This window comes from Anas acuta, chromosome 2 (genome assembly GCF_963932015.1).
Source record: "Anas acuta chromosome 2, bAnaAcu1.1, whole genome shotgun sequence".
Taxonomy (NCBI): domain Eukaryota; kingdom Metazoa; phylum Chordata; class Aves; order Anseriformes; family Anatidae; genus Anas; species Anas acuta.
Genome location: NC_088980.1, coordinates 9,413,663 through 9,437,813, shown reverse-complemented (window position 1 = coordinate 9,437,813; position 24,151 = coordinate 9,413,663). Strand labels below are relative to the sequence as shown.

The 24,151-nt window shown below is 48.3% G+C and overlaps 1 protein-coding gene and 1 long non-coding RNA gene across 2 annotated transcripts; one reads left to right on the top strand and one right to left on the bottom strand.

Annotated features, from left to right (window-relative positions):
* Positions 1-6,673: 6,673 nt before the first annotated feature.
* Positions 6,674-10,727, bottom strand: LOC137852119 (uncharacterized). Its single transcript, XR_011093663.1, has 2 exons — positions 8,543-10,727; positions 6,674-7,947 (listed from the first exon to the last, which is right to left on the bottom strand). It is a non-coding gene; the product is annotated as an uncharacterized lncRNA (long non-coding RNA).
* Positions 10,728-19,266: 8,539 nt separating this feature from the next.
* MNX1 (motor neuron and pancreas homeobox 1) lies at positions 19,267-22,957 on the top strand. The gene is made up of 3 exons (XM_068673448.1): positions 19,267-20,174; positions 21,920-22,080; positions 22,198-22,957. The coding sequence occupies exons 1-3, from the start codon at positions 19,511-19,513 to the stop codon at positions 22,528-22,530; spliced, it is 1,158 nt and encodes a 385-aa protein (XP_068529549.1). The 5' UTR covers positions 19,267-19,510; the 3' UTR covers positions 22,531-22,957.
* Positions 22,958-24,151: the final 1,194 nt, after the last annotated feature.

Here is a 24,151-nt window from a genome sequence, read left to right as displayed (position 1 = left end):
CAAGGTTCACCTGGCTTCTCTAAATCACGCTGGAAGAGGGAGAGCAAAATACTACAGTGGTTTTATTTTGGGGCATCCTAATGTTAGGATTGAACCAGACTCCGCTGAACGATGCCCCCAGAGAATAGGTGTGTCTGTATTGTGGACCAGGCCTGAGAGTGTTAAACATTATTCCTGTTCAGCTTGCTGACTGTTAGTTCAGCTGGACTTGGGCTTTGACCATCTTTACTTAATTCAGAAAAAAAAAAAAAGAGCCTGCTGGCCAAGCAGACTGCAACATTTTTCACTCTTGCTAGCCAAACAGCCCGGCCAACACTTAGGCACCAAGCAGGCTTGGACTCACACCTCCAGGGAGTCCTGGGCTCCATTTTGAACAGGCAAGAATAAGGCCCAGCCAGTGCAAATATTTCTCCTCAGCGTTGGCTAATGAATGTCAGATGGTTCTTGCAGACACCCAGTGAGCGCTTTAGCAGGACAGGAGAAGCACTACAGAGGCAATGTCTTAGAGTAGAGGTTGTTGTAACATGCCAAAAGGGTCCCCAAATGAAGCAATAGGCAACAAAGAGTGGGACCTACAACAGTTACAACAGCAGATGTTCATTCAGGTCACTTCTCTTCATCTCCTGCTTGATCACCTAAGCCAGCAGAAGTCTTCTGTACAGGAATGCCCATTTGGAGCCGACTCCAAGGTCTGGGGGGGATGGATAGCATTTGGAAAGGCCTAGTGAAGGCCTAGTGCCGTGAAGTTCCAAAATAGGGGCACTTCAGAAATGTAATTCAAGGAAGGGGACATGTCCCCCTGCTCTGAGCTCTGGTCCAAGTCCAGTGAAGTCTACAGAAATGTGCCTACTCTATCTCAAAGGGTGTTGAATAAAATTCTTCATGCAGGAGGGTCAGGAAAACTGGTTATGCTCTCCAGTCAGGACCTCCTGAATGCTTCCTAATTTACGTTATATGTTCTAGAAGAGTAGGGTAACCTACACTTTTCCCTTCTGAAGCTGCAGTGACCATAGTTACATATCACCCTACCATCCACTTGAGAATATTTGTCTCTTCTCCCATAACCTTCAATCCACAATTACTCTCCCAAGCCCAATAGTCACCCCATCTGCTTTGCTAGAGAAAAGTAATGAACCTGACCGTGTCAGGGATATGGAAGTCAACAATCACATGCAGATGTCATCACTTTTGATTGACTCATTTTTATTAAAACTCAGAGTCGGATATGATATTTCCCAGAATTCAACACAGCTACTTCCTTAATCGTGAGGTATCAATTTTATGTTCCCACTGCAATCCTTTGCCATTCTTCTGAAGCAAAAACTTGCACTTGTCTCTTTTCCAGCTACCAAACATTCAGCTCACCTTAAAAATATAAAACAGAAAGGATATTCTTAAATTTATGGAGAAAATGTCTAGAGAGAAACCCATTTGTTGATACTGAAGTAGGCACCAAAGAGACAACTGAGCGAATGTGAAGAAGCCAGAAACAAAAGCGGATTTTTTTATTATTTTTTTTTTCAAGAACAAATTTTCCAAAAATCCTGCGCTTTTGACCTTTAGACCACAATGACTGATTTTAATGAAATTGCTCCCAGGTTGCTTAACTATAGTTGGGGGAAGAATGAACGCATATGTCTTCACTTTATATTAATTTCTAACACTGTGAGTGAGCCTAAAGGGCTGCTTCACTCCAGGCAGCGTGTACCGAAGGAAAGGGCAATCCTTGCCTCTAACACAGTGTATATTGCTGCATTTAGTTAATCACTAATTAAACTACACTTAGTTAACAGGATTTAACTATACCTAGTTAAACTGATACAACGTTTAAAACAAACATATGGAAGTCTTGATTATACTGGTTGGGTCTACACCAGTTTGTAACCTTCTGGTTTGGGTCTGTTTGCATCCCTTCATGCTTGGTGAGTTTGGTGAGAGCTCAGGATTCACCAGAACTGAGCAGAAGCTTTTCAACAAAATCATTTTTCAATTAACAAAGTATTTGCCAGAAACAGATTCTAGTTCTAGCTGGAACCAGAATTCCAGTTCTAGCTGGAATTTTTGGCCAGAGGGACAAAAAAATTAATAATAATTTCAGGACTCATCTGCCTCACGAGGAAAGGGACTGGGCATCTCATGCCTCACACTAATGTCTAAATCGTGCAGCACTTTGGCTTGGTGTCTGGACATGTTTGAGTAAGGAACTTTGTGCATATGGGTTCCTCTATGGGATTGTTTGTTTGCTTGGATCTCTTCTTCATGCTGCTTGAGAAGTGTCAAGTAAAGATGAACAGAACTGTTAGTGTTGGCAAATGTTAACAGCTGCCAGCTTTGATATTTAACGGGTCTGTGGGGAAGACGTAGTGCTTTCCCCTGCTCTCTTCTGGTTATGCTCGCATGAGTACCTTCTGACAGTTCATTAAACCCTGCCCAGCCCTGGTACATCCATTCCCTGTCTTGTTTTGGGAAGGCTCTTTTGACGTGAACCTAGGTCCCAAGGACCCAAACCTGTGAACGTAGGAAAACATCATTGCATGTGCCCTCAAACATCATTTTCTCACTTGTCCTGCTCCAAAACACACTTGGGCTTTCTGATATCTTATGTCAGAGGTAAATGCTACTCATAAATAGCTGCAAAGGCAATTGCAGTTTCACCTGAGGTAGAATTAGGACCATTAGGTGAGTTAATTTCATCAGATCCAACCCAAACCCATAGAAACATAAGAATATTTAACTGAAATGCTTCAAAGCATGAAGTTACCATTAATCCACAGATAGGAAAAACAAGATACGGAGCAGCCATGAGATTTGCCTGTTATTGAACCAGTCACAGATAGCTTTCACCTTGCTTACCTGCAGGTAGGAAACAAGAGTTTGAAAGCAGTTTCTTTCTAAACAAATTTAGCTCTTTTATTTTTTTATTCTTTCGCAAGATCATTCACAAATTACCCGGGAGCTGTTAGCAGTCACTAAGTAGTTGGGTGAGCAAGATCCAGCACATACTCAAATTATTTTTCAGGGAGTATTTGCTCTTCTTGCCATGGTGATCTTCCTGCCGATTGACTGGCAGGCAGAAAGCTGAGCATAAGGAACATGATGATTCCCAGAGAAGGTCTTTCCCAGTAACAAAAATGAGGTCTCCCATCAGCAAAGATTCACTATCATGTGGCGACTCAGAACAAGGGCAGAGAACACACTCCACAGACACAAACCATACACTGACATGGCCCTCAAATGAAAGTTTGAGACAAACTGAGACAAAATAAAAAGGAGACAGGGACACACCTGGATCAAGCAGCTTCTGGGGATCTTCATGATGGTTCCCATATATTGAGGTATTACCAAATATTGGGTACTGGATCACACATTCTCCTTTTATTATCTGCCTTCTGTTAGGTGCTCATCAGGCACTTTGTTATGTATTACTTGCTTAATCCATAACCTAGCCACATACTTGTGATCAATTTTATTTTATTTATTTTTTTTCATCACAGATGCACTCCCAATCAGCTCCTCACTACCACTTGCACAAAGTTGCTGGCAGGTTGCTAGTGCAACATTAGTGGCCTAGAAAACTATCAGCCAGCTCTTGATAAACTGCCTCTGGGTTGACTGCAGATCACAGAAAACAGGGTGGTTGAGAAGCTCTGATCGGAGCCCGGGACAAGCTGAACACACCTAAGTTATCTCTGGATGCTGTGTTTCTAACCCTGACTGTTTTCAGACTTCCATAGTTTTAATTTAACCTACATCCATGATACAGAACTACTTTCCATTAAGAACAACAGGAGCTTTTTGGTTGCTTACATGTCGTTTATTTGCTGGGGGATGAGTTAGGGATGTGGCTGTGAAAAGGAGGAATTTTCTGAACACATAAAGAATATTTTTTTTCCATACAGTAAAAAAAAGATTCCTTAGGTTATTGAGGTCAGTGACACACTCTGATTCCCCTTCCTCATCCATAGCAGCACCTTCCACTATTAATCAGACAGAACTGGAGATTTTCCACTTCGTCCTTTCAACTTGATGAGTAGGAGTGTGCAAACATCCTTCTCTATAGGGATTTGATTTCAAAGCTCTTGCAAATACTTCTTACGTGCATACTTTCACTCATTGCCAACTATTTTCTCCTTTTCTCAGCCATTCCCAGTTCAAAGTTCCCACTTTCAGCTTCTGCTTTTTTCCAATGATCCCTGTGGTCCCAGAGTCAGTTCAGCGATCCTCCTGCCATGACTTTTCCCCAGTAAGAGAGGCTCCTTCCCACTCCAACTTTTTGCTGACTTTATTGCTTTCTTTCTGAGGAGTTTAATAGTTTTGGGGTTTGATGATTTTTTGCCCTTCTTGCCAAAATCAAAACCATTTAAATGCTCGCCTTGCCTCTCACAGTGGAAAGAACCTAGCATGTTAAAGAGTGGGTTTGGGAGTTCAAAACCCAGGCAATAGGAGGTTGCCAAAGCTTTAAAGTCATTCATCTCCAAAACGGAGGGAAAAGCAATTCTGTCATGACCTGTGTTTTATTATCCATCTCATATTTGCATGCCAGGAGGACAGAAGGGACGTTTTCTCTCTCTTGGATTGGCCAGAATAACCCACAGCACTTTTTAAAATCAATTATATTATTTAGCAGGTTTTCAGCAGTTCAGCCTGGAACTGCTGTCAGATCGTAGGCAGCAGCATAGTCAGAGACCTTGAGAAGCCCTTGGGTCCAGCCCAAGTGCAATCAAAAATACCTGTTTAATCTCTGATTGATCTTTCACTAGCCTAATCTACTAAAAATGATTTTGCTGTGTTAGACTTCAAGCCCCTCCTGCTTCTGTAGGCATCCCTTCGTGCTTTGCAGGCTGCCCAGGCAGGAGCAGTGACCTGCCCCAGCACAACACACTCTGATCTGATTTCCATTCTGTTCACCACTTTCCAAAATTCTGACTTCACTATAAACCTGGTGTAGGAAGTCTCTTGTTAACACTTTGGTTTCCTTTTGTGAAAATAAAATATACAAATATATATATATATATATATATATATATATATTTATATATTTATATATAAATATATATAAATATATAATATAAATATATATAAAAATATAATATAAATATATAAAATATATATATATATTTTATATATATATATATATTATATATAATATATATAATATAAAAATATAATATAAATATATAAATATATATATTTATATATATATATATATATATTTGTATATTTTATTTTCACAAAAGGAAACCAAAGTGTTAACAAGAGACTTGTATATATATATATATATATATATATATATATTTAATGTTACATAGTCATGTTCCCCTATGGTTTTGTTTCAGTACCAGAGGGTTCTGAACGGATAGGGCTACTCTTAACTATTTTTTTAAATTTTTTTTTTTTTTTCAACTGGAGCAGACAATTTTGCAGAATCTGAAAGACTGCACAGGCCAGGAAGTTAGAAAGTTTGAAAGACGTGCTTTCTGAAAAGCTCAGTAAGCCTCTCCATCACCGTAAAACTGCAGGTTGAACACAGGCTTTGCTTTGCTCCTGCACAGGATACCTGCAAGCAGATCCCCTTCATAGGGGGCAGCTACAAAAGCTGACCAGGGGTTTAAGAAAAGGGCTGACCTTAGCAATTTCTTGACCCCTTTTTCTTGTGAGTGGGAAGGAAATAGATAACATACCGGAGAGTGAAGATGCCTTACCTAGGAGGGCTGTCAGTCCCAGCTAAATGAGTGAATTGCTTCAGAGTGAATGATTCAGCCCTAGAAAGTGAAAAACACCTACTTATAAAGGAGTAAGAACACCTAGTAAAAACACCTATTTATAAAGGTGTTTATTTTTATAATTTAAATTAAATTTAAATTTGTATTTACTTTGGCTCCCCTAAACAATGCTGCATCAGAGGCCTTGGATGGCCAGTCTTTTTTTACTGCTCTTTGTGCCAGGTTTCAAAGTCCTGTGTTTAGTTGACCCAATTCCACTGCTGAATGGCAGCAAAGGTGAAAATCTCAGCAGTGCCACTAAGGGAAACTGTCCAGCCCCAGCAAAGCTGTCCCCATCAGCAGCCCCATCTCTCTCCGTCCTACAGAGGTGGCTGCTGCTGATGTGATGGGGCATTTAGCGGTAGGTGACTGTTCCACCTTACCCACCTACACAACAGAGAATTTGCTTGGGAGTTGACTTAGTTAGCAAGCCCAAAATATCTCCAGATATCCACCGGTGCCTGTTTGTATACAAAATTGTCATTGTCTTACAGCCAGGAGTTCTGATAAAGGTTAATTACTTAGATAAATTGAAAAATCTATGTTCATTTACAAATGGACATAAAATGAAGTCTCAATTATTATAATTTATTTACACTGTCAACTTAGATGAAAGCATATTCAAAAATATTGCTGAAAGCTGGGGCCCTGGGGCCTGATCCTTCAAAGCCTTAACTGTGACAGTAGCTCTTGCTCCCATGGGGCAACATTTCAGTCAAGCAAATAATGACAGATAACAACTTTTGTTTGGTGAAGAAACAAAAGCGATGTTATTTAAGAATAACGTGTGCAAATAATTCCTTCTTTGCCCAAAAGTCATACACATTTGATTGGGAAAGTCAGGAGCATTTTTGTGCTACAGTAAATTCATAGCAAATATAAATAGACACTTCCATATATTTATTGCTCCGGAGAGACTTGTAGATGGATTTCACCTCACTTACCATACCACAAGCAAATTATGTTGAAATCCTTCCAAGATCTGAGATGATATGTTTATAAATTCTCCTTGTTGAACTCTTGGCCCCAAGTAACTTTATTATAATAAAACATTTAGGTGTTTATTTTATTTTTTTAATGCATTCTGTTTACTGTGAGAGAAATGGCAGCGGTTTGTAATTTCACATTCATCGGCTAAATTTTATGCTGCAAAACAAGCATAAAGCATAAATGCATCAAATAATAAAATAACACCCCAGTGTATCAGATATGTAATGAATTTCTGCATGTGCTGTTGTTTTCATTACGCTGATTTACAGCCGTTTTAATGTACACAGTCTTCTTAAACAACTTAGAGTTGATTGTTCTGGAACTAGACTGCGATTCAAGACAAAATACTGGACGCTTGCCATCTTTTAGGGAGGTTATCAAAAACCCTCTGGGGGCAAACAATCATGGATTAAAGAGCTTAGGTTATTCAGCATAACAATGACGTTCTGTCCACTGAACCCAAATGCAAAATATGTTGGAAGCAAAACCAACACCACTGGAGCTGGAGACAGACAAGCAGCAAGGGACCATGATGTACATGTGCGTGTCAGTGTTCTGCAAATCACACATCAACCCTGAAATCTTCATTCAGGAACTCCTGGTGTGTTCCTGGTAACTTTGCCTGAGCATATACTTCTAAGTTCACAGTGCAATTCTAGCAGTTCTGCGCATTATTTTCGTTCTTGTGCAATATTGGCAGGGTCCCTTCCAACAGCGGCACTCCCTTTGGTATGTGCAGGTGGAAGGACTCCCTGCTGACTGTCTGTCATGGCACATCTGTCTGACAGTTGTGCCAGCTCTGTGCCCAGCACCTCAGGAACGTCTGGGTGCCAGTTTTCAAGAGGTGGGTGCCAGTTTCCAAGTCATGGGGATGCTTCTTAACATGTTATTCAGGGATTCCTCTCCCTGATCGAAGCAAATTTGTCATAACTGTGATTAAAGCAGATTTACCATGTTAGTGGCAAGGCTGGGGAAGCCAGGTATGAAGCAACTGGAAAACAGCCCAGGGCAAAGCCCACAAAAACTTGTGAACCTCACAACCACCATGGATTTCTCCATTAAGGAGCTCTGCCTTTTCTTCCCTGCATCCCTGTCGCAGACACGCTGTCATGTAGTTCCTCTCCATGTTGTAGTTCCTCTCCATATCTCCTCCTGTTTTGTCAGGATGTCTCTGAACAACAGCCACCAAAACTGCCTGAAAAAGAGCAACAACACCTCTGGTTGATGCCTGGATCTGTCTGTTCCTGCTCAGCTCCCTCTGCTGCCTTGTACCACAGGGTGCTCAGCATCCCCTGCACTCACCAGAGCAGCCCCAGGAGCTGCGAAAGGATAAATGCCTGTGGTGACTGTACCAGGAGGTAAAGCAATTCCAGCACCCGGCTTTGCTGCCAGAAATGTGGTTGGAATTACTGCAGCTGTTATCTCCTTTAATCTTATCTCTCTTACAGGCTCTCTCACCAGCTTCTCAGTGAGTGGTAAGGACTGTAGTAACATCAATTACACATCCATTAGCATTACCAATATCACTTTTCATGCAGCATTATCGAGACATGGATGTAGAAAATGCCAATATTTTCTTTCCCCGCACTACGTTAATCAAGCTGTATGTCGCCACATGCCCGCTCGTGGCAGAGGCTGTGGTATTTGTGCTGATTTAACATTTACAAGCCGCCAGCCTGCCCAGGCACTGTGCTCCTCACAAACACGTGTGAAAGGCTAATGGGCTCAACTGAAAAATGTGTCTGACTCCAGTAATCTTACAAACACTTGAAACACATTAGGGTACTCACACTGCTTTGTGGACATGAGGCCTGATCCCATTCACCACCAAACTGGTGGTAAAATTCCCGCAGCCTTCCCTGAGGCCCAGCTCTGCTGGGTGGGCTGAAGGCCTGCCTTGCTGGGGAGGTGTTTCCAGAACAGCAGCACTTGCAGCAGGGCTTATTCCACCCCTACTTGTTGGGCAGGAGCTCAGGGTACATGCAAGCTGCCTCATAGATACTTAAAATTAGGTAGGACTCATCCTTATTTCCTTTTTTTACATACCATGATGCCCTTCCAGCCTCAAGCCTGGACCCAATGGTGACTTCACCATCAGCTTCTCCTTCCCACCAGCATCACCTTGCCCACTCCCACTCACCACAAGCAACAGCCACCCCCTTCAGCCCCATGTCCCCACACTGTCCCCAGAGTGCCACCCTCCTCTTCCTTCACCTCTCCCGGCTGCACACAGAAGGCTCAGAAAAGCAGAAGCCACGTTCTGTCCTTCTACCTCTTCATATGCTGCCATGTCGCCTTTATGGACATCTCTTGCCCATCCTTGTCAGCTTTCAGGCCAGGACTATGGTGTAGGCACGTATTTGCTTAGTACCAAACGCAGCAGGGCCCTGATCCATTGCCCTGACCCATCAGCTACCCCAGCAGCTGCTACTGCTGCTGACAGAGGTTGTAACTGAGCTAGGCCATTAGCCTTTTGTTTTCCTTTAATGAGAGAGTAATTTCTGTTGACATTGCTTGGTCTAAGTGTTGGTATCCCAGTATCGTCCTCATTTCGCACTTATTTCACACAGTCCTGACACGATAACAATGTCCACTTAATCTTGCATGGAAATTCCCTTTCAGTGTCCATTGGTCTCCCCTGATTTATGCGGACACTGCTTTCTTGTGTCACTATGAACTGCTCTCCATAGATTTTCCGTGTCATTGATTTGCCATCACCTCCACAATCCAATACAATTTTCCTCCACTTGCATTTGATATTCTCGTGTTGACACCGAAGACCTGCATCACTAATATTGTATTAACATCATTCTGACATGGGAACAAATCCTCGCGCTAATAACATTTACTGATAATAACATCACCATAATGCAGTTACCAGTAATTTGTTTCCGTAGGATTCAGTCTTTGGACTTGACATCCAGACATCCTCTCTGAAGCATTTTTTGTTGAGCACCCCCTGCAATGCAGTGCTCTATCTGAATGAGTAGCAAAAACTGCAATACTAATAAATATCAATAAATTGATAGATTAGATCTTCAAAGATGTTTACAAGCAAATGTTTCGGTCTCCCAATAACCTACACAAAAAATAAACTTCCCATTCCATACCACAATAAGCCTGGAGGGTTTCTCAAGACCGCTTTACGAAAAACTAGCAGAGGATCCTTGGAGTAAGCAATAGCCCAAGGGCTATGTCAGCTATATGAGAGACCCCAAGTTCGTCCTCTCTTCTACCTGACCCAGACAGGCTCCAGATGGCTGCCCTGACCTGCTGGTCATTCCCCATGAAAGGACCTCATTTTTGTTACAGCCAGAAATTCTGGCTCAGACCCTAGCAATCTCTCTCAACAGAATTTAATCAGTACTGATATGTTCCCATGAAAAGTTTCAGTTTCAATAAATCAGCATTTTCCAAGAAAAAAAAAAAAAAAAAGCATCTAGTTGGAAAACTCCCAGCCCACTCAGATCTCTGCTATCAGCTACAGAAAGTCAATATTATTCTCCATCATTAGGACCGCCTCTACACTTTTTTAAGAAAGAGAAACTAAGATCCCAATAAAGGGTACACTTTTTTTTTTTTTTTTTCCTCAGTATTTCCTGAGTGATTAAAGACCCCAGGAATTTCACAGGACCAGTGATCCAAAGTCACGTGTAAGCTTTCAAAAACGTCACCCCAAATCCATCATTCTGAAACCTGATTTTTAAAGCCTGAGGTTAAAAACACAGTAAAAGCTAAATGAAACCTGGTTGAGGACCACACAACAAGAACATACTGTCCAAACAGTAATAAGAAGAGAAAGTTTTGAGCCCTTCTAGCTAAGGTGTGGGTCAAGAAGTAAATCCAGGCCCTTCTGCAAGCCATGCTGGTGGAGACAGCTCTTTTTCCCCAGCCATGGAGCATCTTATTTGCCAAACCTATATGAACTGCCCGAAGCCACAGCTGGGGCCAGCACCTGGTGCCTCAGGTGTCTCTTAGCAAGCTCTGCCTTGAGAAGGCTCCTTCAGGCTCTGCCAGCAGCAGCTAAGGATGAAACAGCTCCACTATATTTCCCATTAACAGCAGACCCAATGTATCCCAGTACTTCCAGTAGCAAACCTTACATATTTGTAGCTGACACAAAAATCTGGGGGAAAACTAAAGGATTTACTGAGTTGTCCCTGGCTGCTGTTCTGCTTGCAGAGGCAAACAAAGTATTCACCAGAGAGCTTTAGGAAAACTCAGTATTAAATTGTCATTTTGTCAATAAAACATCATTTCATCGATAGAATATCCAGGTGGCCCGAATGTTTCTGCATAATTAATTCTCCTGGTGCATTAAGGAATGTTGTACACAATATTAATCAAAAAGCACTGTCAATATAAGGACCATATATAAACCCAGCTAAAAAACAACAAACCTGTTTGAAAGCTAAGCTTTCTTTTTTTTTTCTTTCTTTTTTTTTTTTTTTTTCTTTTTTTCCCAAGATGACCCTTCAATCTAAAGGAGATGTGGATGCTGCTATCAAAAATGCAATTAAGAAAATAGCACGGTGGTCCCTGGAACCAAGAGGGGTTGGTTTTTGCAAGCATTTTGTTTAGGTCCCCAACCCTTTTCCTTATCAGCAGGGCTTTGCTGGGACCTGGACTTGAACTGTAGCTTCTGATACATTAGAATCACTGAGAGCAGAGCCTAGGAGAAAGAAGAATTTGTGGTTCTTGGAAAATCCTATGATTTGGGCATTTGTGTTTGCTCTGAATAAAAGAATAAAAATAAAAAGCAAAATGTCATAAAACTTTCTGAGAAACTCTGGATTTGGAAATATCTCACCAAGTCAAACAAAAGCATTTTCTCTCGGTTTGGATTGAAATCTTTGACCAAGGTGATTTTTTTCTAAAGTCACTTGCAGTGAAAAGAGAGCATTGCAGCCCAGGACTGTCAAAAATTCCCCTGCGAGCCCCAGTGAGCGCTGTTAATTCTCGCAGGGCTCTGCCGCTGCCCGCTCCCTGCCGAAAAAGCCCCTCGCCCCCATGTCCCCTTCCCAACCTGCCCCCTGCCCTTCCTCATCCTCATCCTCCCCATCCCTAGCCCCAGCCCCTGAGGCTTTAGCATCCCTTTGCTCTCCGCAGGGGAGGCACAAAAGCAGCCGCAGGGAGGGAAGGAGCATCCTTGGATCCTGAGCAAAGGCGGACGCGGGGAAATTGAGCTGGGGATGCTGCGGAGCTCACGGGGGAGCCGCTTTGGAAAGTTTTATGATTTGGCCAAAGGCTGGGTTTGTGGGATCGATGACAGGAGGTGTGCCCCCGTGCCAGGGGGACCTGATCCAGCCCCAGCTGCGGCTGTAAATCAGCTCAGTGGGTGTGAGAACACCCTCCCTGGGAAGGCTTCACGGCAGGCGAGACGGTGCCGCTGGTTAGCTCTTAACCTCTTGCTTGGAAATGGCTCAGCCCTTTGGGGAAAAAAAATAAAAAATAAAATAAATCAGGAAGATATTTTAGCTCAGGAATTTCAGCCCCCATTCACTTTTGGTGGAATCAGAAGCAAGGAAAGCCAGAAGGGATATTTTAGGCACATTTGTTTGCAAACAGCAGTGGCAGCCCTGCCAGCAGCAGCGGTTATTCAGGCAGGGCGAATACAGCCTCTGCTCCCTCCTCAGAGGGACGCCGTGGCACAAGGCTGAAGGGAACGAAGCAGCAGGATCTGCTGGAAATATTTTGATTTTTGTCCTCATGTATCAGAGGAATGTCACAAAACTTGCAGTCGTTTTATTTGCTCGAATCATTCTAGCAATCAGCAGATCTGCATGACCAAAGCAAATCAGTTCTGAGCCTAAAACGAAGCAACCAGTTCTGGAGTGAATAATATGAACTTTAAATGATTTTATAGCCTTCTATTTATTAAGACCACTTTCTACAGAATTTTCCTCAGAGATGTTACTAAATTCCATTACCTTCTTGTGATTATCTCCTACCCTTAACATAGGAAAATTGATGCTACAATGTTTTCTCTCCCCAGAAAATCAGAGGTGCCACAACAAGTTGCCATATTCTGCACAAATAAGCCAGTAAAGCAAAGAATCCACTCAGACTTATCTATTTTATTTGTATTTTATATTTTCCGTGTGTCTGCATTTTAAATGTATTTTAATGTAAAGGTTAATGGAGTTTTAATAAAGGGCAGATGGCTACTCTAATTGCAGAACACCCAGCATACTCTTTTAAAAACCTCTTTAGCTGGCTAGACAGATATTAATAATTCTGAATGCCATTAGAAAAAGCAGAGGTTTGAAACAAATGATTCTTCGAAGTTAAATTTATTATTAAACCAAAACTGCAATCGTTGCATGCATTTTGCGAAGAAAAATTGTATTATCAATATATTTCCCATCAAGTGATCCCATGAACTCTTTATTATCTATTATCTATAGCTAAATTATATATACTAAAGCACCAAACGTTGAACTTTCCATTATATATTGTTTCGTATCCAGATGACAACTTTCAGCCTGTTTTTATTTTAATTTCCTAAACACTTCACCAGTCGTGCAGCCTCCTCCCTGCTTGGATCTTTTTCTGCAAGAGCGTGGCTCCTGGGCCACATAGCATTATGCATGCACATCACAATCCCTGGTATGTGTCTTAAAAAAAAAAAAAAAAAGAAGAAAAAGGAAATAAAAAGCATGAGCTATTTTGCACTGGGCCCTGCGCCAAGAAGAGCCTCCTTGCCTCCAGAAAAATACAGTGAAAGCAAACCATGTCCACGAATGCCTCCCGAGCAGCCAGCTTGCTGGGCGTGGAAGGTGGCCAAATGCTGTGTGGGGATGAAGAGCCCCAGGTACCAATCCCGTGGGCTTTACGGCCAAAATAATAGGATTTTTTAAGCCTTCAGAGCCTGGTGTTTCAAAGTCCCTGGGTCAGATTAAGCCCTCAGTGAGGAGCAGAGTCCCTGTGCTGGAAGTGCAAGAGGAACAGAATTACTCCAGGATTGCTGCAGGACCCCATGGGGCTCGCAGCCCCCTGCTCTGATGCTTTTGATGATGCTTTTGGGGTTTTCTGCACCTCTGACAGCAGAGCTCATCCCAGCACGCCTCTCCTCACCGACAAAGAAAGGAAGGAGGGAGGCACGGACTAACCCCGTAACACCTGAAATAATTTAAACTGGACAGCAATTTTCTGCTTTGGAAATAATTTCTGTAACCTCTTCCTGCCCCCGCCGCAGACCCCTCCGCACAAACCCGTGTTCGCCATAATCATCACCATCGCCCTCTGAAATTAGCAGTTACATTAACAAGGTTTTGAAATATGGGCTGGAATGCGGTTTGGGGCTCTGCAATGGAATAGAAGTAAGTTTTATATCATTTTATGGACGGACATTAATCAATGCTAAATCACAATGAGAGTCTTATGGAATCACATCGTGCAATCTCCTAAATCGCGAGCAGCTTGCCGTGATTGATGTCCCTCCGACGACATTTGATAGGATTAATAGTGGGAGCGGTCCACATTTAGATTTTACCATGTTAGGTGCTTTCTCTGAGCCAGCCTTGGATGGGAGGGACCTTTGGAGCCCGGGCCAGGAAGCAGTAGTATTTGTCACATTATTAATCTGCCCTTATGATTCATCTTTTATCCTTCCTGACATTTATGTCGTTCCTCTGACATGCACGTTGGAGGCCCAAATGCTCCCAGAACTGAGTGACGTGAAGGCAAGGGGAGTCTTCATCTGCCTCCCAAAGAGGTGGCAGGTATCGCACCCTCCAGCCACATGGAGTTGTCACGTCACCAAAATTTCCCTCGAAAATCAAGAGCAAGAAGCATTGCTGAGGGGAGAGGAGGTTGCAGGTCTACGTGGAGCCTCTGCAGGGCTGGAGTCTGGGGCCACCTGAACCTCCAAGAGCTGCAGCCCCAGCATCCCACCAGGATGCTCCTGTCTGGATGGGCCGAGTGACATGGGGTGGGTTGGGGATGGCGAGGCACAACTGTACCCAGCTTTCCTGCAGCCCCAGGGGAAGGTTCAGCATCACCCCAGACCTGGCTGGGAGGTGACTTCTCCACCCCAGGTGTTTAAGCGCAAGCTGTGATGGGCCACCAGGACAGCCCAGTGGGATGAGAGATGTCCCAGGTATCTGCCACAACCACTCAGGCCCCGGGGACAGGGCCAGCCCTGCCCACAGGACCCCAAAATTGGGACTGGCAGAGCATGCGGCTGCTCTGCACCAGGGGCTGGATGGCCCAGGTGTATGTGAAGCAGCAAAGAGACCCCATGTCCTTTAGGACAGCCCTCAGGGGAGGGGACACGTCCCCAATCCCATCCACCTGAGGGGTGCAAAGAGCACCCAGGGGCGCTGGCACAGAGTAGGAGCGAGCTTTTCCCCAAACAGCGCTGTTCCTCCTCAAAACCACCCGGCTTTGGAGTTTTATTTCATTTCTTTTTCTGGCGGGGGCCGTGCGGAAATTCGGCGCAGCGCCGGCGCACGGGGCGGTGCGAGCCATTTTCAGACGGCGCCCCACTGCGAGCCATTTTCAGACGGGCTCCCGGTCTTGCGTGGGGCGCGCAAACTCCCCGCGGTGCTCGGGGCTGATGCTTAAGACGTATGGAGAGAGGAGTAGTTAAAACCCGCATTATACAGCTCCGCCGCGTCGAAAATCGCGTGCGCTGACCCATATATTTTAAACCCGTAAACGGACTCCAGTCGTTTAAAATATTGCAACGTCGATAGGACTAATTAATTGGGAATAAGGAACGCGGGGATACAATTAAACGAGGAGAGAATCATTTTCTAATTTAATAGCGGGGCATTTATAAAGAGCGCGAGCTGAAAAGGCACCGAGCGATCCCAGCGGCGCGGCGCTAAATCAGCGCAGCCCGGAGGGGGTCGGGGGGGGCCGTGCGCCCCCGCGCAGAGCCGCGGAGCTGCGGGTGCCCCCCGGCCGCAAACACTGCGCGATTTTATTAGCCCCCATTTCCCCGGGGTAATTTATGGCGATAAAACAGACACCCGGGGTCCCCTTAAATTGTCTTTTCATAATGAATAAATTTAAGGCGGCTAATTAATATATAAACTAAGCCGATTTGTCAGGTTGATTTGTATTTTAGTTAATTGTGAAAGTAATTACCACACGGGCAAATTAACAGCTTTCTGGAAATGACCAAGGCTGGGGTTTTATTTCCTTCCTGGGTGAAGAAAATTCATTTTTCCCAGCTCTTGATGTGATGAATAAAAGCCATAAATCTGGGTGATTGGTGCAGGCAGAGTCTAAATGGCTTCATATTTCATTTTAGGTTTAATAGAAATATTCATGCTCTGTTTTAATGAAATTAAATTGGAGGGGGGTGGACTGTGAGGCTGGCGGTCGGGGCTTAAAGGGGCAGCGCAGATGCGGTGGGCTTTTTGTTGGCTTTTGGCGGATGAGGCGCACGCTGCTCCAGGCAAACCTGATGCGAGCAGCCCAAATAAACGTAAAATTGTCGCTCGAAGTTATCTGAAGAGAAGGTCCAACGAGAGCCGGCCAAAGCTTTGGAAGTCGGCTTGCAGAAATTAAATATATATAAATTAAAAAGCGGCATAAAGAAAACAGCCTGGCTGCTCAGTGCAGGGACGGCTTTCTCCCCCAAAAATGAACGGGTGAGGTGCAAAGAGGATGGGAAATCTGGCAGGGTGCTGGCTGAGCATCCTTTCTTTTTAGGGTCACCACCCCGGAGGATGCTCGGTGCCCTGCTGCTGCTCGGGGCCCTGCTGCCGGGGGGTGACACGGCCGAGCCCGAGCATGGGGGACCCCTCCGGCCCTACGAGCACCACGGGGCTGTCCCGGGCTCCTTTTCTCCCTTTTGGGGCTGATGCCGAAGTTTGCGGGCATCCCAGCGGGGGCCCTATGCCGGGAAGGGGATCCTAATGGATCCGCCGCGCGACTTGTTGATTTCCCCCGAGCAAATCCGGCTTTGATGCAGTCCCAGCGAGAGCGGTTAGCTGATGAATTGACAAAAACTAATCAGCTTTATTGGGAAACGGGTTAAGGGCAGCGGAGTGTCAATAATTCTCCGCCTGACCCCCTCATCCATTAAGGGAGGCAGGCTGATTAGAGCGAGGAGCCCCCGTGCTTTTTGCACCGAAATTGCTTTCATAAACTCACCATTATTAGCAGTCAAGGCGAGCAGCTAATTTAGAGGAAGACATCCCGAGGATGTCACATCTCGCAGGGAGGTTTATGTATCATTAGCTCATTTACACAATGTCGCGGCGTAAGATGGGCTTTTGGCAATAAGGCTGGCCCCGCGCCCGCGGGTCGCATCGGCTTTGTAGGGACCGGGGGGGGCACAGGGGGGACACAGCCGCATGCTGACCCCCCCCTTGCACCGGTCAGGCTGTTTCAAAAGGCGAGATAGGGATCTGTTTGCCGGGGGGGCTGCTGAAAGGAGACCACCCGGAGGTGTCCGGGCAGCGCGCTATCTGCGCCGAGATAACCGCGCATTGTTGGGGCTGGATCAACACAGGTGCGGGACAGCGGCCCTCCCTCCACGGGCTGCGGGAGCGGCGTGGGAGAGCACACCGAGGGGAAAAGGGGAGAGAGGGGAAAAATGGGGGAAAAGGGGAAAAATAAGGAAGAAAGGAGGAAAAAAGGGAAAACGAAAAAGGGAAAAAAGGAAAAGGGAAAAGAAACAGAAAAGGAAAAGAAAGGAAAACGAAAAAGGGAGAAAATTTAAAAAAAAATAAAAAGGGGAAAAGAAAAAAGAAAAAAAAACACAAAGGGAAAAAAAAGAAGAAATTAAAAAGAAAAAAGGGAAAAGGGAAAAAAAAGAAAAAATGAAAAGGAAAAAGGGGGAAAATGAAAGACGAAAAAAGAGAAAATGAAAAAAAAAGGAAAAGAGAGAAAAAAAGAGAAAAAAAAGAGAAAAAAGAAAAAAGGAAAGGAAAAGGGGAAAAAGAGAAAAAGGAAAGAAGGGAAAAAGAAAAGAAGGAAAGAAGGAAAGAAGGAAAGAAGGAAAAAAGGGAAACGGTGAAAAGAAAAAATGAAAAAGGAAAAAGGGGGAAAAGGAAAAATGTAAAGGGAAAAAATGAAAAAGAATAAAAAGAAAAAAGGAAAATGGAAAACGGGAGAAAAGGAAAAAAAGGAGAACAGGAAAAAAGGCGAAAAGGAAAAAAAGAAAAAGAGGGAAAGAAAAAAATGAAAAAGAAAAAAGGAAAAAGGGGGGAAAACATAAAAAAAAAAAAAAAAAAAAAAAGAAAAACGAAAAGTGTTCAATTAGGAAAAAAAAAAAAATGGAAATCGAAATTCCTCTCTGAGCACGAGATGTGCTCCCCCCCGGGCGGGAGGGCAGGGGGCAGCGGCCGGCCGGCCCCGGCGGGGTGGGAGCGGCCGAGGGGCAGCGGGGACCGGGGCTGGGCCAGGGGCTGCGGGGGCCGGGGCTGCCCCCCCCCGGGTACCGCAACGCTGCCGGCCCTTGTCCTGTGGCTCCCTTCCCTCTTCCCCCCCGCGAACTGCACCCCTATTATTATTATTATTATTATTATTATTATTATTATTATTATTATTATTATTATTATTATTATTATTATTATTATTATTATTATTATTATTATTATTACCCCAAAGCCCCCTCGCTCCCCCATGCGCGGTCCCCCCGCTGCCACCCGCCTTGGGGTCCCGGGAGGTGACAGCCGTGTCCTAGGGGGGGTCCCGACCCAGCACCCCCTGGCTCAGGACCCCCCCGGGCCCTCTGCCGACGGATCGGCCTTGAGAAGGGGAGCAGGAAAAAAAAAAGCCGTGGGACATTTCGTTGTCGCCTTCGTTTTTTGTTTTTTTTTTTTCTCATTTCCCTTTTTTTTCCCCCTTTTTCCCTTCCCCGTTTTTGCTCCCCCTCGCAAAGGGAAGCGGGGACCGGGGGTCGCTCCCTGCTGTCGGGGGCAGCCCCGCCGACCCTGGACGGTCCCGAGGGAGTGGGGTGACAGGGTTGGGGGTGTCGCATGGGGTCGGGGATGTCGCACGGGCACTGTAAGGTTTTGGGGGCGAGAGTAAACCGGGGCGCACCGGGGGCTCCCCGCGGCCGCCCCCCCGGGGAAACGGGACCCATGCGGGGTGTGGGGAGACCCCCTGGCCCCTCTCTTTCCCTTTTCCCGTGGCTGTTTGTGCTGGATTATCGGCTCCCCCCCACACACACACACTCTCCAGCGAGGCGCATTCTGGTGGCAGGCATGACTCCCTGACCCACAGGTGTTTATTCTTTCCAAACTCCTCCAAAAGCGCTTGGCGGCGCGTTTAGGGCAAATATTTACCGTGTGCCAGAAGGGGAGGGGAGAGGGGGGGGGGGGAAATAAACTCCTCAACACCTCGCCGGGACCCCCGGTGAGGGCAAAAAAAAACACGGGGCGAACCCCCCAAGAGCCTCCCCCGTCCCCTCCGACGGCGCTTTCTGGGGGCCCTGTGGGGGGGCTGCGGGGCCGCGCCGTCGGGGGGGCGAGGGAAAGGGGGGTAGGGGGGGCTCCGTGACAGGTGCTCGGCGGGGCCAATAGCGGGCTCGGCCTCCCGGCGCCGCCAATGGAGGCTGCAGAGCCTCCGGCCCAATGGGAGCCTCCTGAAGGCCCTTGTAGGGTCGCACCGCCCAGCGCGGCCCCACAGCCGCCCCGCTGCCCGCCGCCGCCGGGAGACGCGGGCCCGGCCGGGGGCCGCCCGCCCGCTGCCGTCCCAATTCCCCCTTTCCCCCCCCACCCCCCCCGTTTTTCCTCCTTTTAAAAATCCTCCCCCTCCTCCCGGCATCGTCGCCGCCCGCTGCCGGTGCTCCCATGGAAAAATCCAAAAATTTCCGCATCGACGCGCTGCTGGCTGTCGACCCCCCCAAGGCGGCGGCGGTGGGGGCGCAGAGCGCTCCGCTCGCCCTCGTCGCCTCCTCGCTGGGTGGCAGCGCGGCGCGCGGCTCCAGCAGCTCCAGCAGCTCCAGCGGCAGCCCCCCGGCTTCCTCCTCTTCCTCTTCTTCCTCCTCTTCCTCCTCCTCCTCCTCCTCCTCCTCTTCTTCCTCCGAGCAGCAGCAGCAGCAGCAGCCCGCCGCCGGCCCCGCCGACCGCCTCCGCGCCGACAGCCCCTCGCCGCCGCCGCCGCCCCGCATCCTGGCCGCCCACTGCGCCCTGGTGCCCAAGGGGGGGTTTTTGGCTTCCACCAGCGGCCACCCCCCGCACCACGCCGGGATGGCGCTGGGACTGCACCCCGCGGCCCCCGGGGGGCCCGGCATGCCCCCGCAGGCGGCCCTATACGGGCACCCCATGTACGGGTACTCGGCGCTGGGCGGGCAGCACCCGGCTCTGTCCTATTCCTACTCGCAAGTGCAAGGGGCGCATCCGTCCCACCCCGCCGCCGACCCCATCAAGCTGAGCGCGGGCACCTTCCAGCTGGACCAGTGGCTGCGGGCATCCACGGCCGGCATGATCCTGCCCAAAATGCCCGATTTTAACTGTGAGTATCGCCTTCCGCAGCCCTAACCCCTCCGCAACCCTAATATCCATCCCCCCGGCCCCCAGCTCCCGGCTCTTAGGGTTTCAACCGCGAGTTTCAACCTGCGTTATATTATTGTTAATTTTTATTAAAAGGAGGAAACAGCCATCCGCAAGGGATGCCCATGTCGCCTCCTTATCCCCTGTCGCCCTCCAGCCCGTTTTTTTAGGGCGGCTCAAACGTGACGGCTCTCAGCCCATCCCCACTGAGCAGCCCATCCCTGACTGTCCCCAAAACGCGGGTCCTGACCCCCCAGCCGCTCTTTATTTTATTTTTCTTTTCCCGGCAACGGGCTGAAAATAACCGCGGCGCTCACCCCTACGAGCGGGTGTAGGGTTAGGGGTCAGCAGGGGCTTAGGGTCCCCGGGGAGACGAAGGGACGGGGAATAACGGGGTCGGAGCGGTTCGGGACGGGGGGCTGGGGGCTCTGGAAATGCTGCACGAAATCCCCCCAGCCCCAAATCGCAGCCCCAGCAGCAGAGCAGCTAGGCCTCACGGCGACGGGGACCTTTCGTGCATCTGTTTTAGGCACAGATCATTTCCTTAGGTGTGAGCTCTCAGCGGGGACGGCCGGTTTAACAATACCGGAGGTGTAGTTTTACGAAAATCGTGCCAGGAAAAAAAAAAAAAAAAAAAAAAAGAATTGGGATGTGGTTTTTTTTTCTTACTCTGCACACGTTCGCAGACAAAAAAGTCCATTGTTTTCTTTCGGATTGAGGTTGTTTGGGCTGGAACATTCAGGAAGAAAAAAAATAATTAGGGGAGCTGTCAGAGCCCTGCTTCTCAAACAAGGCGCAAGGGGGAAGAAATAAGCGGGGAAAATCGCACGGCGGTGACAAAATCCCATCCACGCTCCCGTCTGCGAGCCGGACACTGCCCTTTTCTCTCCGTGCCCTCTTCGGGAGCCTGGCCCCAAAAGCGGCCGGGCAACCAGAGCATTTTCTTCGGTCCCAAATCAAATCAAACGAAACCCCAAAACGCGCTGGGAAGCGCGGGCACGGCCGGGGCGCGCCCCCGGGTGTCGGAGCCCTGTGTCCATCCATCCACCCCCCCCCCCCCCATTTTTTTTTTTTGGATAAAATCCCATATTTGATTTTTTTCACGCGGAAAACACACCGATATATATATATGTATATATATATATATGCACATATATATGCATATATATAGTATGTATATACAACGTATCCGTATATTTTAATTTATATATTGTATATTAATTTATATATCATATATTAATTCATATACAATTTTTTGCCATTTATATTTATATATAAAACGCATTTTTCGTTCAAAGGCAGTTTCCCACCCCTCGCCGCTCCCTTCCCCGCTGCAATCCCGTTAATTACAGCCGGGGGGGCCGGGAGGGGGCTGCGAGCGCGGTGGGTTTAAGCGGAGCCGCGCATCCCACGGAGCGAGCCGCGACCCCCGGCTGCCTTTTATCACCTCGCCCTTGGGCTCTGGGGAAATCAAAGGGCAGATTTTTATTTATTTATTTATTTTTCTTTCTGGCTTTTTATTTTTCATTCCATTCATTTCATCGCAGGCATCCCCTGACACCTCGCTACCCCGCGTGGCGCGTCGGGTCCCCTCTCCCCTTTCCATGCGCTCCCCCCCGGTGTCCCCCAGCATCCCCCCGACGGCTCCCCCATTTTTTCCCCCTCCCTACCCCGGCTCTGCTCTCACCCCCGCGGTTCCCCCCGCAGCCCAGGCTCAGTCCAACCTGCTGGGGAAGTGCCGCCGGCCCCGCACGGCTTTCACCAGCCAGCAGCTGCTGGAGCTGGAGCACCAGTTCAAGCTGAACAAATACCTCTCCCGGCCCAAGCGCTTCGAGGTGGCCACGTCGCTGATGCTCACCGAGACGCAGGTGAGACCCCGGGGGTGGTGGTGGGGGAACAGTGGGAAATAGGGGAGCCGTCGGGGCGCCGTCGAGGGGCCGGGGCTGAAGCCCTGCCCCAAATTTCTCGCCCCCCTCCCTTCCCAGGTGAAGATTTGGTTCCAGAACCGGCGCATGAAGTGGAAGCGGAGCAAGAAGGCGAAGGAGCAGGCGGCGCAGGAAGCCGAGAAGCAGAAGGGGGGAGGCGAGGACAAGGCGGACGAGGAGCTGCTGCTGCCCGCCCCCGACAAGAGCGGCGGGCGGCGGCTGCGGGAGCTGCCCGACAGCGAGCCCGACGACGACGACGAGGAAGAGGAGGAGGAAGAAGCCGGCAGGTGCTGCCCTTACCACTCCTCCGACTGCTCCGAGGCGGACGAGGAGGACTCGCAGCCCCGGGGCCGGCACGGAGCCCCCCCGCTGGCCCCCACCCAGCCCCAGTGAGCCCCCGGCCCCAGCTCCCCGCCCGCCCCGTCGGGGCCGCCCCCTCCCCAAGACCCCCCCCTTTTATTCCGTTTTCTCCCCGCTTGGAGGGGGATGGAGAAGAGGATCCCCCGTGTGCCGGGAGGGGGAAGGAAGATTTGCGGTGACCACAGTGTTATTATTGACTGAAAAGCAGACAAAACTTGACCCCCCCGCCCCCCCAAGTCCCAACCCTCCGTTCGCTGAGTCTTGGAAATGGTTTTGTTCTGACTATATAGCGGGAAAACTGGTTATGTCCTGAACGTTAAAACTGCTGGAAATCTCGATACCGTCTTTATTTTTGTATATCGTATTTATAAAAAATAAGAATAATAATAATTGCCTCTACTTATGCATGCTAAATTATTACCTCCCCACCCCCCCCACCCGCGCGGTGGGGTGGAAAATAAACGGCGTTTTGTACTTGAGACGTGTCAGGGGTCTTGGGGGGGTCGGGGGGGGAGGTAGGGAAGGAGCGGGGCCGCGGTTTCCAACCCGAGCTTCCCCCGAGTGGCATGGACGGGGGGGGCCCGGCGCAGTGTGCCCCTGCCGTTTCCCCCCGGGGTCGTGTGGGGGGGCAAAGGGCTCAGCGCCGTCGGGGAAGGGGCTCCAGCTTCTTCTTTCGACCACTGTGACCTCCCCGTCGCTCCCGTCCGGATGAGAGGGGTGCGAAGCGGCTGCGCCCCCCCCTTTTTGCACCCCTTTGCCCACCCCTCCCCGCCGTCGGGGCTCCTCTCGCCCCCTCCCGCAGCACCCGGGGACCCCAAAGCAGGGCACCCCCCAGCGGGGAGCAGCTCCCCTTTGCAGGATCGGCCTTAATTAAGGTTTTGCAAACGAGCTGCAGGGGGCGAAGGCCCCCCCCAGGGCTCTCCCCAACGCCGAGGAAGGGCCCCCCCCAGACGGCCGCAGCCGCCGCCCCGGCATTTAGCTCGCCAATAAATCGGCGGATCCATCCGTCCTTGTCACGGCGGCTCTCCCCCAACTCAATTACGGGGAATTTAAATAACATCACCGGCTCAGCCCCGCCGGCTCGGGGCCACATCCCGCAATTTATCCCCGCTAACTGAACGGAAGCGCAAGATGCGCGCAGCCAGGGCGCAGCCGCTTGTACCGGGGTATAAAGAGCTCCGAAACGCGGCCTGCTCCCGCTCCCCCACTTTTAAAAATCATCATTATTTATTTTTTATTATCTAATTATTATTATTTAATGATTATTTTTTATTTTTTTAAGGCAGCGTTTTGCAAACCCGCGCCAACCTTTCCAAGGAGAGCTGCGCGGCCCCAGCTTCTCTAAAAATCCCGCTTTGAAACCCAGCCTGGAGCACGCAGGGGGCTTCGACCCGGAGATAGCACGGAGGAAAACACCTCCCCATCCCGGAGAGCTTCAGGTGCTGCCGCTCGGAGCTGGGCTTTAAGGCACGACCCGGTTATTTATGGGTTTACCGGCCCGGCACACCCAGTGCGCCGCGGGACTACGCCGTAAATCACAGCCGCGCACAGGGGAACCGTAAATCTGGCCGGATCCCGTGTGTCGGGAACCTGATCAGGGTAAACCCGATTTAGGCTTGATCGATGCTTGCCCCTCTTGGAGGGAAACAATCGT